The 16,169-nt window shown below is 43.2% G+C and overlaps 2 protein-coding genes across 8 annotated transcripts in view; one reads left to right on the top strand and one right to left on the bottom strand.

The window, feature by feature from the left end:
- Positions 1-25: 25 nt before the first annotated feature.
- On the bottom strand, positions 26-5,775 carry c21h9orf78 (chromosome 21 C9orf78 homolog). 2 transcript variants are annotated; one of them, XM_055873936.1, is made up of 9 exons: positions 5,609-5,775; positions 4,011-4,070; positions 3,490-3,541; positions 3,297-3,367; positions 3,120-3,200; positions 1,425-1,622; positions 1,068-1,204; positions 605-715; positions 26-391 (listed from the first exon to the last, which is right to left on the bottom strand). In XM_055873936.1, the coding sequence occupies exons 1-9, from the start codon at positions 5,773-5,775 to the stop codon at positions 294-296; spliced, it is 975 nt and encodes a 324-aa protein (XP_055729911.1). In that variant the 3' UTR covers positions 26-293. The 2 variants fall into 2 exon arrangements, with proteins under 2 accessions (XP_055729911.1, XP_055729912.1); XM_055873937.1 differs by lacking the exon at positions 5,609-5,775 and adding an exon at positions 4,233-4,423.
- Positions 5,776-6,227: 452 nt separating this feature from the next.
- The window catches only part of usp20 (ubiquitin specific peptidase 20), a 33,485-nt gene continuing 23,543 nt past the window's right edge, over positions 6,228-16,169 (top strand). For 2 of the 6 annotated variants that reach the window (XM_055873922.1, XM_055873918.1), the window contains exons 1-7: positions 6,336-6,482; positions 7,003-7,111; positions 7,544-7,597; positions 7,706-7,768; positions 8,097-8,249; positions 8,632-8,740; positions 14,457-14,526. In XM_055873922.1, the coding sequence (XP_055729897.1) occupies positions 7,031-7,111; positions 7,544-7,597; positions 7,706-7,768; positions 8,097-8,249; positions 8,632-8,740; positions 14,457-14,526 (530 nt within the window). In that variant the 5' untranslated portion in view covers positions 6,336-6,482; positions 7,003-7,030. The other 4 variants (XM_055873921.1, XM_055873915.1, XM_055873917.1 and 1 more) reach the window with 3 other exon arrangements.

The raw sequence follows: 16,169 nt of genomic DNA, 5'->3' as shown, positions 1-16,169 counted from the left end.
ACTACTGGTTTTGTTCTGACAAATGTCAAAGAGAACATGATACATTTATTGTAGAAACCAAGGATGGAATGACATCAAATAATTCTGATTTTACATTTCACATGCTATTGATAGAATACACTACATCAATCGAGTCCCAGACAAAACAACAAAGCTGGAAACAAAAAGCAGAAGAGGCTATTTATACAAATGGGCATAGATTTTTTTTCCTAAAGGAAAAACATCCTAGCCCAAGACTAAAAATCATATTCAGTGGAGATTATCCAAATTCCAGTCAAAGGGCAAATCTATCCTCAGTATCTACGGTTCATCTTCTTGAACTTCTCGTAGTGGTAGTCGTCCGTGGCCTTCTCGTTGTTAGGCCTCTTGCGATGGTTGGCTGGTTCCACAGCTGGAAGAGATGAGAGCAGATTGACCGTTAACGTCTCTAATAGGTGTATTCTCCAATATTTCAGCAAAAAAATATACAAATGTTTTCATTTCAGAGATACTGTGTTATGCTATCAGTATTAGCGGTGGCTTCTCTCTAGCAATATGTTTGTATATGTCCTCTGGTCTAAATGTGATGCAGTGGTTGATGCAGTTGTGTGGATTCTTCTCTTACCCTCTGGTCCTGGTTTCTCTGTGTCACCCACACGGAGAGGCCTGGCCTCTGGCTCCTTTGGTTTGTGTCTGTTGTGGTGTCTCTGTGGGGCGTTCACGTCTTCACGGTAGACTGGAACAAAATACATTCACACAGTTAAAGGCTGACAGATCAGCATGTGTAAACAGGTGGACGTGATTTGATGTCATGCTACTGAGTCAAGCTTAGCTGTACTGGGCTGGTTCATGCTACTGAGTCAAGCCTAGCTGTACTGGGCTGGTCCATGCTACTGAGTCAAGCCTAGCTGTACTGGGCTGGTCCATGCTACTGAGTCAAGCCTAGCTGTACTGGCCTGGTTACGCATCCACCACCGTTTTTTACAGAAACCATGTGAGAGATAAAATAACAAAGCCAGCAAAGTACGGATTGGGTCTGCCCTGTAGTGTGAAGCAGGAATCAGTCATAGATGACGAACATAACTCACAGCGGTTGTGCTGGACGTAGTTGACAGCGATGTTGGTGGGGACAAAGGAGGTGCCGTTGTCCTTCTTCTTGTTCCTTTGATCCTGTAGCAGCTTGGCCTTGGCCTCCTCCGTGAAGATGATGTTCTTTATCTTAGCACTGAAAAACAGAAATAATGCTCTTTATCTAAGCTTCAAGATGTGCTAAACAAACACAGCTGTTGTGCAAGGTTTTCAGTCACTGGATTTGTTGTGGTAAGATTACAAGACATTGCTATAGTTGCTAGACATTAATACAGATTTAACAAGAGAAAAAAACACCAAGAGTGTTTCCCCTAGGAGTTTTCAGCTGCAGAAACATTGAGACCCTGGCCACTCACTCAATGCCAAGGTCAACCTCGGGGATCCCACTCAGCATCTGATTGGACAACATCTCTTCAGTCTTCTTGGCCGAGTTGACTCGGATGTTCTCCGGCAGCTCGTACAGGAGGTCCTCAGCATTCTTCACTTTTACCTTCTGCTCCTCCGCTTCCACCAAGCCCTTCTTCTTCTTCAGCTCTGTCTCAATGTATTTCATCCTAGCCGGGGGAGAACATTTAAAAAATATAGAACTTCAAAATTGTGAACTGAGACATCAGTGAGATCATCAGACAATAGTTGTGCTTTAAGATAATGAGAACTCAGAAAGAAAAAAAAATGTCCCTTTTTCAGAACCCTGTCTTACAAAGATAATTAGTAAAAATCCACAGCTCTTCATTGTAAAGGGTTTAAACACTGTTTCCCGTGCATGTTCAATGAACCACAAACAATTAAAGAACATGCACCTGTGGAACGGTCGTTAAGACACTAGCAGCTCACAGACAGTAGGCAATCAAGGTCACAGTTATGAAAACTTAGGACACTAAAGAGGTCTTTCTACAGACTCTGAAAAGCACCAAAAGAAAGATGCCACGGGTTCCTGCTCATCTGCATGAACGTGCCTTAGGCATGCTGCAAGGAGGCACGAGGACTGCAGATGTGGCCAGGACAATAAATTGCTGCCCGAGTTACACCAGGAATGCACAATCCCTCCATCAGTGCTCAGACTGACCGCAGTAGGCTGAGAGAGGCTAGACTGAGGGCTTGTAGGCCTGTTGTAAGGCAGGTCCTCACCAGACATCACTGGCAACAATGTCGCCTATGGGCACAAACCCACCGTCACTGGACCAGACAGGACTGGCAAAAAGTGCTCTTCACTGACGAGTCGCGGTTTTGTCTCACCAGGGGTGATGGTTGGATTCAAATTTATCGTGGAAGGAATGAGCGTTACACCGAGGCCTGTACTCTGGAGCGGGATCGATTTGGAGGGTCCTTCATGGTCTGGGGCGGTGTGTCACAGCATCATCGGACTGAGCTTGTTGTCATTGCAGGCAATCTCAACGCTGTGCGTTACAGGGAAGACATCCTCCTCCCTCATGTGGTACCCTTCCTGCAAGCTCATCCTGACATGACCCTCCAGCATGACAATGCCACCAGCCATACTGCTCGTTCTGTGCGTGATTTCCTGCAAGACAGGAATGTCAGTGTTCTGCTATGGCCAGCGAAGAGCCTGGATCTCAATCCCATTGAGCACGTCTGGGATCTGTTGGATCGGAGGGTGAGGGCTAGGGCCATTTCCCACAGAAATGTCTGGGAACTTGCAGGAGCCTTGGAAGAGTGGGGTAACATCTCACAGCAAGAACTGGCAAATCTGGTACAGTCCATGAGGAGGAGATGCTTTGCAGTACTTAATGCAGCTGGTGGCCACACCAGATACTGACTTACTTTTGATTTTGACCCCCCCTTTGTTCAGAGACACATTATTCCATTTATGTTAGTCCCATGTCTGTGGTACTTGTTCAGTTTGTGTCTCAGTTGTTGAATCTTATGTTCATACAAATATTTACACAAGTTTGCTGAAAATAAACACAGTTGACAGTGAGAGGACATTTCTTTTTTTGCTGGGTTTATTTTTATTTAATGTATTTTTCGTATGGCGTCAGCTCATGGGGATCCTAATAAAATGTAATAAATTGTTTGGTTTGTTGATAGCATACATGTCGGCATCCTCATCTCGTCTGTTGGTCTCGGCAGAGAAAGAGGTGCCCAGATTAAGGTCCCCTGTGTCGTCATCGGTCCTGAAGGTGGAGAAGAGACATACACATCATAAATACTGACAAAAAAATTGTCTTACACACTTTAAAAGCCTCAAACTGGTAGCAATAAAAGCTTACATGTCTCTGGCCCGGTCTTTAACTTTTTTCATGTCAACAACACCCCCGGTCTTCAATTTAAAAGGGTCATTCTGTTGAGCAATGAAAGTTGAGAAGAATGTAGTTAGTATAAGATAAGATGCAGAAACACAAACACATTCAATGTATCAACAACTGAACAATAACACTATGTAAACAAGGGAAAAAAACATACATCACCCCCTTCGTCCAAGCGAAGTTTCTCCCCCTCCAACAATGCAGCCACGCTGAATAGTACAACATAACAGAAAGTTAATCATAACTTTTCAGTTTCGTTAAGGTACAATTTCTCAACTATTAAATTAATTTTATAATATGCCTGTTTACCTTTTTTTTTTAAATATATATTTGCTAAATTGTACTCGCCTCAGTAGGCGCAAGTAACTGTCTTACTCCATCTTAACACAATAAGCTTGCTCATTTGAGTCTTTGTAAACAAACTAAGATTAAAGCTATTATGTCTATCTCATTGATTGAGATAATGATTCAATTTATCCAGCCGCATCCCTCTGCTTTATAGCAGCAAACCAAGTTATGAGCCTGTAATTAGGCTGAAAACCCATTTCAGTCTTTAAAAAAAGAAATGTTGATAATCAAATATTATTGCATAACTAGCTGTGATATACACTTCTAGCTAAGTGCAATTAGCTACGGTACACAACAGAAACATGCTGTTTAATTGTAAACTGTACCTACCTAACTCCAGTCTGTCTTTTCCGTAAACTCTGAAGTTCTTTAGCTTCGTCCAGTTTCGATCTGAGTAGGAAAAAAAGATTTGACTAACGTCAATATCAAGAACAGGAAGAACTGCTATCTGGCAATCGAATAGTCATTAGCCAGCTAGAAGCTAGCCATCATACACGTCGTGGCTGGCTTGCTAACTAAGGTAAGTTATATTGAAAACGTCTCAAACGTTACCTAACTTCAGCTGTTATCTCGTCTTCCTCTTCGTCCGAAGAGCTTTCTCTTCTCCTTCTAAAGTTTTTCCCCGACGGCATTATTGTAGTTTTCGAAAGGGTGGTAGCAAACTTTGTGTGCACGACTTTACAGTGTACGCAGCTGCTCTTTTGCCAACAATAATAACACAGGGGACAGATTTCGCTGACGGACCTATGCGCCACTTCCCCCAAAACCGGACGTGACGTTATACTTGACGTGTATTGTGACGATTGAAAAAAACATTTTTTTTAAATACATATATGAATATATATATTTATTTCTTAACCCTCCTGTTGTGTTCGTTTCATGTTAATTACTTATGTGTTCCCGGTCCAAAATGACCGCCCCATTATAGCTGATTATAAATATTTTATAATACATATATTATCACCTAATGTTGCGTTTGATCTTTTTTTTATCAACTTAAGTTATTGTGACCATTACACGTTTTGAACTTCTATTTGCTATTTATGGCCTGTAGGCCTCATTGACCCGAGCTCATACAACTCGTTTTTGAGTAAAGAAAAAGCATAATGTATGGATTATTTTGACTATAAAAAATACTCAGATGAAACATATTGTGCTATTTATCACAGACTACTTTGAGTCAAAGTTTAACAAGGACTCTCTCCTCCTCACCAGTGTCAAATATATGATCAAGAGCTTCACATACAGTATATCGTTTGGTCATTGTGCTGCCACAGAATGAATTGTGAGCAAGGCCTCAAAAAAGCTTTATATACTGTACAAGAGCTGCGAGAAAAGTTCTATATATTATTGAAACAATGTTGCGATTGTTAGTGAGAACGCCAACAGGTATGGTTCCCGTGGGGGATGGATTCTATTGGGGATCAAACACACATGCATGTGGGGGTCTTGGAGAGGAAGTGTGTCCATCTGATGAATGGGCATGTGCCCGAACTCAATTTTATACACTAATTGTAGTCTCACCCATTCATTTCTAATGACACGTCATTTTTGACCGGGAACACCACAGGTGTACAAAAGTTAAATAATACACCCAAAATGTAATGAAAATCATCAAAGTGTATTTTGTATGTTCAGATGTCCTGTGTGGACAAAGTCATCGCAATTTATGACAATCAGATTAAATGAACTACATTTTTCAGAGAGAGAACTTATAAATCGTTCCAATTTGACCGGAACACAGCAGGAGGGTTAAACCTGTGTGCTTGGTTATGCATTTTGAATGTATAATTCCACTTCCGTATATGTTTGTACAATTTGAAAACCTTTGTCTCCCGAGTAGCGCAGTGGTCTAAGGCACTGCATCTCAGTGCTTGAAACTTCACTACAGACACCCTAGTTCGGATCCAGGGTCTATCACAACTTACCGTGATTGGGAGTCCCATAGGGCGGCGCACAGTTGGCACAGCGTCGTCCAAGTTTGGCCGGTGTAGGCCGTCATTCTAAATAAGAATTTGTTCTTAAAATATTGCTCCAACTCTTTATAGAAAACAAGGAAGATTGTTTTTCTATTAGTGCATTTACATTTTGCCATTAGCACAATTACATTTAAGGTAAAAAATAGTTACGGAAATTGGCATCACATTTTATCATTCTACGGTGTATCCTTAGCTCAGTTGGTAGTGCATGGCGCTGGGTTTGATTCACACGGGGGACCAGTACGAAAATGTTTGCACTCGCTACTGTAAATTGTTCTGGATAAGACTAAAATGTAAACAAGTCTTCAAGAATATTATACAACTACAAATGTCTTGCCATAATCTCTTTACGTGTAGACAGTGCCAAAATCAATGCAAAGCTGTTTCTGGACGCTCAACACAAAAAGGACAGTAATGTCTTTGAGTTTCTTCAGGTAATGATTCGCAGGGTAATACATTCTGAAAGAGACCTATTTGACCTTGTTAAAAAGCAGGTATTTGTGTGGTAATAACGATACCCTTTTCCAACAGATATTATTGACAAATGTATTCCAGTAAATTGTGTCATAAAGAATCGAAACAACATCCCGATGAAATAAAGCAACAAGCTGCTAGTTCTTGCTGACGTGGAGCATAACAACACTGACGTTAAACCAATGTGTGAGTTGGGCGGGGGAGCAAGTGGGATGGGGTATCTCTATTCCGTACAACAGCCACAGTAGCTAGCCAGGATACCATCGCTAGCTAGGTGTTTACCTATTTTTAACGACGTTTCCCCTTAAATGAACGTATCTGAATATTGTTGTGACATCGCCTGGTGTTGGTAAATAGCATTTGTTGAGATTCATGTATTTGTTGTCGATGTCATCATCGATTTCTGATGTTAGTTAGGCGTGGAAAAACAGGGCCTTCAGTTTGCAGCAGAGCTGTCAGATGTCGGTGTCTCTTTAGCCAAACCATAGTGCAGGAATTGATTTAATAAAATAATAAAAGTGTACCTGTGTTGGCTGATGTGCGATAGTTAGATGTTGAATTAATTGATTATCCATTTCTAGAATGTCGATGGGTTGTCAGGCAGCGAGTTACTAGTAAATGCAGTAATTTCAAAGCTTTGAGTGAGTAGAGTAACGTTAGCTTGCTAGCTAAACCAAAGAGCATCATTGTCGACTACAGTACGACTAATTCGACATACGTTTTGTAATAGTCTACTCTTGCAGAGTCAGACACACCCCTTGATTGAAGTGTGTCTACTTGTTGTAGCCACTTACTGATGTCAGCTTGCTTGAATGTATTGTTTTATCTACCCAAACAAAATGTCAGATTCATATTTTTTGTATTATTAGCTAGATCTTTAGAAGAAGTTGAATAAACATGAGTGACCTGGGGGACATTTGTCCCCACCTGGAATCCATAGGGGAGGTCACCAAGGAGGACCTTCTTCAGAAATCCAAGGTAAGAGAAAAGGATGGTTTCTAAAGAGATTTGCCCAGTCGAGCTTGGAACTATAAGGTCCTATTTGTATTTTGTTCAAAATTGTACTGTAAATACCTAAATTCATATTGTTAAAGTTCAAAGAATACAATATGAAAAATGCTGTGACACCATTAAAACCAAAGAGGGGTCGGAACTTTAAAGACAATTATCTCAGAATCATCTTTTTGCAGATATAGCCTTATATCCCCAAGCTCTCACAGTGTCAAGCATCTAGAATATGTATGGAATGGGTGCAATGTGACCAAAGTCATGTCTTTTACTCTTGAGTCATGTCTTCTAGATTTGCCTTCACAAGTCCCACAAAATGTCAAACAAAATGTACAATACATTCTGGTGGTCTGACAAAATCACACAGGAGATGGTGCTGTATAATTGTTTTGTGTTTTGAAGGGAACCTGCCAGTTATGTGTAGCAGGAGGTCCCAACCTCTGGGCCTGTCTTCAGGTAAACAGCAGAATCTGCTTTTCTTCACTGTTTCAGATATTCTGTGGACCATGATATATATATTTTTACCCGTAGACTAATGTAATAGTTTTTTTTTATTTTGTTCAGAGCGAGTGTCCATATGTTGGCTGTGGAGAATCCTTTTCAGATCACAGCACCCTACACGCTCAGGTGAATTCTGCTCAGAGCTTTTTTTCTTTGGGTTGCGAGAGATGCCATTTCAAGATCACTTTATTGGCTCAACCGAAATTTGACTTCCACCTCCTCAGAGAGACACATATGCAACAGCATTTAGGATTACCAGCAACCCTGCGGTTGCCAGCTCACTTCCTGCCAGATTTTTCCCATCGGACCCGGGATTTGAACTTGCAGCCCTTCGGTTGCTGGCTTGCCTCCCTAACCGCTAGGCTACCTGCCACCCTAGTATTTCATGCAACAAAAATGTTTTTCAAAGCTTATTTTGTGTGTGAGCGTGTGTCTCTGTGTCTCTCCCCCCTAGACTAAGAAACACAACCTGACAGTAAACCTGACAACATTCAGGATCTGGTGCTATGTGTGTGAGAGGGAGGTGTTTCTAGAGCAGAGGCCTGCAGTGGTATCTGCTATGTCTGCCACACACACTGCCCACCACTGTAAAGCTATGGACAACCAGGTACGCCATCGCACAAAGGTCAGCTCAGCTATATTCAACTATACTATGTTTACGTGCCATTTGGGCACTGGTCTAAATTAGTGCACTATATAGGGAATAGGGAGCCATTTGGGATTGGCCCTATATCAACTATGGCTAACATATCTTTTAATTTAGAAAGGGTTCATAAACTATTCAGAAGGACTGCATTATGTACTGTGTATAAAGAATTTATTTATTATGAAGTTTTACTCAACTTTGTTTAATTTTGATCAGCTCACATTGACACTTGTGAGCTGAAATGCAGCCGATTCTGTGTTTTTATATTTTAATTGGCTTCCCACAGGCACACAGACTTATGTTCTTATTCGTTTTTTTTAATGACGACAAATAATTTTCCCAGGATGCAGTTCATCAACCAGTGAGTCACCACCGCCCGTTGAAGGCGGTGCCCATCGCGGTGGCAGAAGAAGAGGGGTCAGAGTCGGAGGAGGATGACCTCAAACCCAGAGGTAACCTCTGACCCCCCCCCCCCCCTCTCGTCATCATGGCACCCAATAACAGTAAAGAATACAGTGCATTTGGAAAGTATTCAGGCCCCTTCACTTTTTCCAGCTCAGGTGCATCCTGTTTCCATTGATCATGCTTGGGATGTTTCTACAACTTGATTGTTTTTACAACCACCTGTGGTAAATTCAATTGATTGGACATGATTTGGAAAGGCACACACCTGTCTATATAAGGTCCCACAGTTGACAGTGCAAGCCATGAGGTAAAAGGAATTGTCCGTAGAGCCCTGAGACAGGATTGTGTCAAGGCACAGATATGGGGAAGGGTACCAAAAAACCTCTGCAGCATGGAAGGTCCCCAAGAACACAGTGGCCTCCATCATTCTTAAATGGAAGAAGTTTGGAACCACCAAGACTCTTCCTAGAGCTGGCCGCCCAGACAAACTGAGCAATCGGGAGAAGGGCCTTGGTCAGGGAGTTGATCAAGAACCCGATGGTCACTCTGACAGAGTTCCTCTGTTGAGATGGGAGAACCTTCCAGAAGGACAACCATCTCTGTAGCACTCCACCAATAAGGCCTTTATGGTAGAGTGGCCAGACCGAAGCCACTCCTCAGTAAAAGGCACATGACAGCCTGCCTGGAATTTGCCTAAAGGACTCTGACCATGAGAAACAAGATTCTCTGGTCTGATGAAACCAAGATTGAAGTATTTGGCCTGAATGACAAGTATCTGGAGGAAACCAGGCACCGCTCATCACCTGGCCAATACCATCCCTATGGTGAAGTATGGTGGTAGCAGCATCATCATGCTGTGGGGATGTTTTTCAGCGTCAGGGACTGGGCTTACTTCCGGCGCCGACAGAGATGGCCGCCTCGCTTCGCAGTATTTTGTTTTTTTACGTGTTATTTCTTACATTGGTACCCCAGGTAATCTTAGGTTTCATTACATACAGTCGGGAGGAGCTACTGAATATAAGAGCAACATCAACTCACTATTATTACGACCAGGAATATGATTCTTCCGAAGCGGATCCTGTGTTTTGCCTTCCACCCAGTACAATGGATCGGATCCCAGCCGGCGACCCTAAACAACGACGCCGTAAAAGGGGCAAACGAAGCGGTCTTCTGGTCAGGCTCTGGAGAAGGGCACACTGGGCTCCACTCCCTAGCATACTACTCGCCACTGTCCAGTCTCTTGACAACAAGGTTGATGAAATCCGAGCAAGGGTAGCATTCCAGAGAGACATCAGAGACTGTAACGTTCTTTGCTTCACGGAAACATGGCTCACTCGAGAGACGATAACGGAGTCGGTGCAGCCAGCTGGTTTCTTCACGCATCGCGCCGACAGAAACAAACATCTTTCTGGTAAGAAGAGGGGCGGGGGGGTATGCCTTATGATTAACGAGACGTGGTGTGATCATAACAACATACAGGAACTCAAGTCATTCTGTTCACCTGACTTAGAATTCCTCACAAGCAAATGTCGACCGCATTATCTACCAAGGGAATTCTCTTCGATTATAATCACAGCCGTATATATTCCCCCCCAAGCAGACACATCGATGGCCCTGAATGAACTTTATCTGACTCTATGTAGACTGGAAACCACACACCCTGAGGCTGCATTCATTGTAGCTGGGGATTTTAACAAGGCTAATCTGAAAACAAAACTCCTTAAATTCTATCAGCATATCGATTGTGTTACCAGGGCTGGTAAAACCCTAGATCATTGTTATTCTAACTTCCGCAACGCATATAAGGCCCTCCCCCGCCCTCCTTTCGGAAAAGCTGACCACGACTCCATTTTGTTGCTTCCAGCCTACAAACAGAAACTAGAACAAGAAGTTCCCGCGCTCAGGTCTGTTCAACGCTGGTCCGACCAATCTGATTCCACGCTTCAAGACTGCTTCGATCACGTGGATTGGGATATGTTCCGCATTGCGTCCAACAACAACATTGACGAATACGCTGATTCGGTGAGCGAGTTCATTAGAAAGTGCATCAGCGACGTAATACCCACAGCAAAGATTAAAACATTCCCAAACCAGAAACCGTGGATTGATGGCAGCATTCGCGTGAAACTGAAAGCGTGAACCATTGCTTTTAACCAGGGCAAGGTGACCGGAAACATGACCGAATACAAACAGTGTAGCTATTCCCTCCGCAAGGCAATCAAACAAGCTAAGTGCCAGTATAGAGACAAAGTAGAGTCGCAATTCAACAGCTCAGACACAAGAGGTATGTGGCAGGGTCTACAGTCAATCACGGATTACAAAATGAAAACCAGCCCCGTCGCGGACCAGGATGTCTTGCTCCCGGACAGACTAAATAACTTTTTTGCTCGCTTTGAGGACAATACAGTGCCACTGACTTGGCCAAATACCAAAACCTGCGGGCTCTCCTTCACTGCAGCCGAGGTGAGTAAAACATTTAAACGTGTTAACCCTCGCAAGGCTGCAGGCCCAGGCGGCATTCCCAGCCACGTCCTCAGAGCATGCGCAGACCAGCTGGCTGGTGTGTTTACGGACATATTCAATCAATCCTTATCCCAGTCTGCTGTCCACACAAGCTTCAAGAGGGCCACCATTGTTCCTGTTCCCAAGAAAGCTAAGGTAACTGAGCTAAACGACTACCGCTTCCGTCATCATGAAGTGCTTTGAGAGACTAGTCAAGTACCATATCACCTCCACCCTACCTGACACCCTAGACCCACTCCAATTTGCTTACCGACCCAATAGGTCCACAGACGACGCAATCGCAACCACACTGCACACTGCCCTAACCCATCTGGACAAGAGGAATACCTATGTGAGAATGCTGTTCATCGACTACAGCTCAGCATTTAACACCATAGTACCCTCCAAACTCGTCATCAAGCTCGAGACCCTGGGTCTCGACCCCGCCCTGTGCAACTGGGTACTGGACTTCCTGACGGGCCGCCCCCAGGTGGTGAGGGTAGGTAACAACATCTCCACCCCGCTGATCCTCAACACTGGGGCCCCACAAGGGTGCGTTCTGAGCCCTCTCTTGTACTCCCTGTTCACCCACGACTGCGTGGCCATGCACGCCTCCAACTCAATCATCAAGTTTGCGGACGACACTACAGTGGTAGGCTTGATTACCAACAACGATGAGACGGCCTACAGGGAGGAGGTGAGGGCCCTCGGAGTGTGGTGTCAGGAAAATAACCTCACACTCAACGTCAACAAAACAAAGGAGATGATTGTGGACTTCAGGAAACAGCAGAGGGAGCACCCCCCTATCCACATCGACGGGACAGTAGTGGAGAGGGTAGTAAGTTTTAAGTTCCTCGGCGTACACATCACGGACAAACTGAATTGGTCCAACCACACAGACAGCATTGTGAAGAAGGCGCAGCAGCGCCTCTTCAACCTCAGGAGGCTGAAGAAATTCGGCTTGTCACCAAAAGCACTCACAAACTTCTACAGATGCACAATCGAGAGCATCCTGTCGGGCTGTATCACCGCCTGGTACGGCAACTGCTCCGCCCACAACCGTAAGGCTCTCCAGAGGGTAGTGAGGTCTGCACAACGCATCACCGGGGGCAAACTACCTGCCCTCCAGGACACCTACACCACCCGATGTCACAGGAAGGCCATAAAGATCATCAAGGACAACAACCACCCGAGCCACTGCCTGTTCACCCCGCTATCATCCAGAAGGCGAGGTCAGTACAGGTGCATCAAAGCAGGGTCCGAGAGACTGAAAAACAACTTCTATCTCAAGGCCATCAGACTGTTAAACAGCCACCACTAACATTTAGAGGCTGCTGCCAACATACTGACTCAACTCCAGCCACTTTAATAATGGGAATTGATGGAAATTTATGTAAAAATATATCACTAGCCACTTTAAATGCCACTTAATATAATGTTTACATACCCTACATTACTCATCTCATATGAATATGTATATACTGTACTCTATCATCTACTGCATCTTGCCATCTTTATGTAATACATGTATCACTAGCCACTTTAAACTATGCCACTTTATGTTTATATACCCTACATTACTCATCTCATATGTATATACTGTACTCTATACCATCTACTGCATGTTGCCTATACCGTTCTGTACCATCACTCATTCATATATCTTTATGTACATATTCTTTATCCCTTTACACTTGTGTGTATAAGGTAGTAGTTGTGGAATTGTTAGGTTAGATTACTCGTTGGTTATTACTGAATTGTCGGAACTAGAAGCACAAGCATTTCACTACACTCGTATTAACATCTGCTAACCATGTGTATGTGACAAATACAATTTGATTTGATTTGAGACTAGTCAGAATCGAGGGAAAGATGAACAAAGCAACGTGCAGAGAGATCCTTGATGAAAACCTGTTCCAGAGCGCTCAGGACCTTAGACTGGGGCGAAGGTTCACTTTCCAACAGGAGAAAAACCCTAAACACACAGCCAAGACAACGCAGGAGTGGCTTCGGGACAAGTCTCTGAATGTCCTTGAGTGGCCCGGGCTTGAACCCAATCAAACATCTCTGGAGAGAACTGAAAATAGCTGTGCAGCGACGCTCCCTATCCAACCTGACAGCTTGAGAGGATCTGCAGAGAAGAATGGGAGAAACTCCCCAAATATAGGTGTGCCAAGCTTGTAGCGTAATACCCAAGAAGGCTCAAGGCTGTAATAAAGGTGCTTCAAGAAAGTACTGAGCAAAGGGTGTGAATACTTATGTAAATGTAATATTTAAGTATTTTATTTGTAATAAATGTGTAAACATTTCTAAAACTGTTTTTGCTTTGTCATGATTGATTGAGGAAAAATAAAATAATTTAATCAATTTTAGAACTAGGCTGTAACAAAATGTGGAAAAAGTGAAGGAGTGTGAAAACTTTCCGAATGCACTGTATATTGTCCAACATATACACAGTTCAACTGATCCCCTTAGCCTGTACAGGGGGATACCTAGTCAGTTACACAGCTAAATGCATTCAACACAAAGTTTTCCCTTTATGGGTGACAACCATAGCCATCGGATATGGTCTGCATTTTAAATGTAACATATTATGTTACAAATGTAACATACGATCACATATAGAGCTCTGAACAATCGTTTTGTTCATCATTTTCTCTAGATGACACGCTTAGCAGGTCTATTCCTTAGTGAATTATGCCAAGGTGATTTTGTCAGGGACCTCCCAAATTATCTGAGAGCCTGATGAGACAAACTCTGGGTTAAGAGAAATATAATTGCTTTGGGGCCTAAGAGTACGTACCAGACAATGGTAATAGACTGACGGTCAATATTAACTGACAGGGTCCATGTTATGCATTTTCACTAACAGATATATCTTAATTTGATCACTCTGTTGTTGCAGATCATTTTTCATGTGCTGCTAGAAATTAAAATGAGCCTTGTGGTTTACATAAATTCACTGAAAGCCTGCAGTTCTTTCTAACTAGATCACACACCTAAACTATAGCCTACTGTAGCCTAGCAAAGCTAATTTCCCATAATAAATGATCACTTAGAGTAATCGAATCATCCAGGAATATTTTACTCCTGTGAGAAACTGGTCAAATGAAGATCCCACATGCTGTATGTAGGCCTGTTCTCCAAATGTTAGGTGTAAACAGTGGAGTGGCTTGTATCGTAGCCCTACCATAAAATATTGTAAATATACCTGTATGACGTTATAAGCTTCTTCTTTTTTTACCTACATCTTTCTCAAAGGTCTGACAGGGATGAAGAATATCGGTAACTCCTGCTACATGAACGCAGCTCTTCAAGCCCTGTCCAACTGGTGAGGTCACTTCATGTCTCGTTTCGTCATTTAAAGCTGAAAGTGTGTGAGCATATGTGTATTCGTCTTCCAGTTCTTCCACGATTCTGCAATAGCAGATTTTTTTGCAAAATTAACAATTCCCTGCGTTCAGTGGGGTCTTTCTCTAAAGTACTGAATCGTTCAGTGGGGTCTTTCTCTAACGTACTGAATCGTTCAGTGGGATCTTTCTCTAACATACTGAATCGTTCAGTGGGTTCTTTCTCTAACGTACTGAATCGTTCAGTGGGGTCTTTCTCTAACGTACTGAATCGTTCAGTGGGGTCTTTCTCTAACGTACTGAATCGTTCAGTGGGGTCTTTCTCTAACGTACTGAATCGTTCAGTGGGGTCTTTCTTTAACGTACTGAATTGTTCAGTGGGGTCTTTCTCTAACGTACTGAATCGTTCAGTGGGGTCTTTCTCAAACGTACTGAATCGTTCAGCGGGGTCTTTCTCTAACGTACTGAATCGTTCAGTGGGGACTTTCTCTAACGTATTGAATCGTTCAGTGGGGTCTTTCTCTAACATACTGAATCGTTCAGTGGGGTCTTTCTCTAACGTACTGAATCGTTCAGTGGGGTCTTTCTCTAACATACTGAATCGTTCAGTGGGATCTTTCTCTAATGTACTGAATCGTTCAGTGGGGTCTTTCTCTAACGTACTGAATCGTTCAGTGGGGTCTTTCTCTAACGTACTGAATCGTTCAGTGGGATCTTTCTCTAACGTACTGAATCGTTCAGTGGGATCTTTCTCTAACATACTGAATCGTTCAGTGGGGTCTTTCTCTAACGTACTGAATCGTTCAGTGGGGTCTTTCTCTAACGTACTGAATCGTTCAGTGGGGTCTTTCTCTAACGTACTGAATCGTTCAGTGGGATCTTTCTCTAACGTACTGAATCGTTCAGTGGGGTCTTTCTCTAACGTACTGAATCGTTCAGTGGGGTCTTTCTCTAACGTACTGAATCGTTCAGTGGGGTCTTTCTCTAACGCACTGAATCGTTCAGTGGGGTCTTTCTCTAACGTACTGAATCGTTCAGTGGGGTCTTTCTCTAACATACTGAATCGTTCAGTGGGGTCTTTCTCTAACGTACTGAATCGTTCAGTGGGGTCTTTCTCTAACGTACTGAATCGTTCAGTGGGGTCTTTCTCTAACGTACTGAATCGTTCAGTGGGATCTTTCTCTAACGTACTGAATTGTTCAGTGGGGTCTTTCTCTAACGTACTTTTGAGTGTACAAAACATTAGAAACACCTTCCTAATATTAAGTTACACCCCCTTCTGCCCTCAGAACAGCCTCAATTCGTCAGTACATGGCCTCTACAAGGGGTCCAAAGCGTTCCACAGGAAACACACTCAAACCAGTGCGCCTGGCACCTACTACTATACCCTTTTCAAAGGCTCTTAAATATTTTAGTCTTTCCCATTCACCCTTTGCATGGCACGCATACATAATCCATGTCTCAATTGTTACTCACCGGTTTGTGTCAAGAACTGCAACGCTGCTGGGGTTTTCACTCTGAACAGTTTCCCGTGTGTATAATGAATGGTCCACCACCTGAAGGTCATCCAGCCAACTTGACACAACAGGGAAGCATTGGAATCAACAAGAGCCAGCATCCCTGT

The sequence above is a fragment of the Salvelinus fontinalis genome, chromosome 21, assembly GCF_029448725.1.
Source record: "Salvelinus fontinalis isolate EN_2023a chromosome 21, ASM2944872v1, whole genome shotgun sequence".
In the NCBI taxonomy this organism is placed as follows: Eukaryota; Metazoa; Chordata; class Actinopteri; order Salmoniformes; family Salmonidae; genus Salvelinus; species Salvelinus fontinalis.
This window is presented reverse-complemented; position numbering and strand designations above follow the sequence as displayed.

Bases quoted from the DNA above. Each gene is read 5' to 3' on its own strand.
- c21h9orf78 (XM_055873936.1), bottom strand. From the start codon at position 5,775: ATGGCAAAATGTAAATGCACTAATAGAAAAACAATCTTCCTTGTTTTC. The intron at 4,071-5,608 runs GTAAGTTGTGAT...TTTCCTACTCAG, and splicing joins CTATGGGACTCCCAATCACG to ATCGAAACTGGACGAAGCTA. The intron at 392-604 runs GTAAGAGAAGAA...CATCTCTTCCAG, and splicing joins AGAGAAACCAGGACCAGAGG to CTGTGGAACCAGCCAACCAT.